This window comes from Penaeus monodon, chromosome 19 (genome assembly GCF_015228065.2).
Source record: "Penaeus monodon isolate SGIC_2016 chromosome 19, NSTDA_Pmon_1, whole genome shotgun sequence".
In the NCBI taxonomy this organism is placed as follows: Eukaryota; Metazoa; Arthropoda; class Malacostraca; order Decapoda; family Penaeidae; genus Penaeus; species Penaeus monodon.
In genome coordinates, this window is record NC_051404.1 from 20,515,619 (window position 1) to 20,516,384 (window position 766).

The 766-nt window shown below is 38.9% G+C and overlaps 1 protein-coding gene across 1 annotated transcript in view; it reads left to right on the forward strand.

The window, feature by feature from the left end:
* LOC119585127 overlaps positions 1-766 on the forward strand; it is a 9,823-nt gene that overhangs the window by 3,744 nt on the left and 5,313 nt on the right. The window contains exon 2 of the mRNA XM_037933760.1: positions 194-357. Within this exon, the coding sequence (XP_037789688.1) occupies positions 194-357 (164 nt within the window). The remainder of the gene's footprint in view (positions 1-193; positions 358-766) is intronic.

Here is a 766-nt window from a genome sequence, read left to right on the forward strand (position 1 = left end):
AATGTCAATATAGTTTTTGTTGTTTGGTTTACACAAATGTATTTAGCATATAAGTATAGTGAGAGAAGGATAAATGATTCCTGATCACAAGTTATACATTTTATTATTTGTGTTGCAATGTACCTTTCCAAAAGCTTCAGCTTCGTTTAGTCTCTGACAAATCAAGAATGAATCATATTCTCCTTACTTTCAGCAATGGGCCGCTCCATGGGCTCTGTCGCAGAGTTCAAGCCCCCCACCATGAATGAGCTGCCCGTCCCACAAGGATCTTGGGCTGAGGCTCACTCCAAGAAGCAGCGCATGTATAATCTTCATCTCCTTGCTGGTTTCGCATTCACTGCTGGCACAGTTGTTGCCGTGAGTATCATTGATTTGAGGATTAACCCCCTTGACCTGATGGCCCACTTTCTTGGAATTGCTGATATTTTGCATGTAAAAGTGAGGAATGATTGTAATTCCTACAAATTAATCAGACAGCCAAGTAGTAGGGTAACAGAGGCCTGTGACAATAGTGAAGTAATTTTGTACATGTTCTTCCTGGATGCAAGATGCCAATTTGAGCATAAACTACTTCCTTCACTTAACTAACTTCATCAGCTTGGAGGCATTTTACTCCTAGAAAAAGCAAGTATAAATACTTTTTTTTTCTCTCTCTACATACTATGTTGCTGGCTCAGTACTTGTAATCACCTTGACCAGTCTGAATATTGTTTAAATCAACAAATCTGGTTTGCTTCATTTAATTTTACATTGGGGTAAGAGAGTT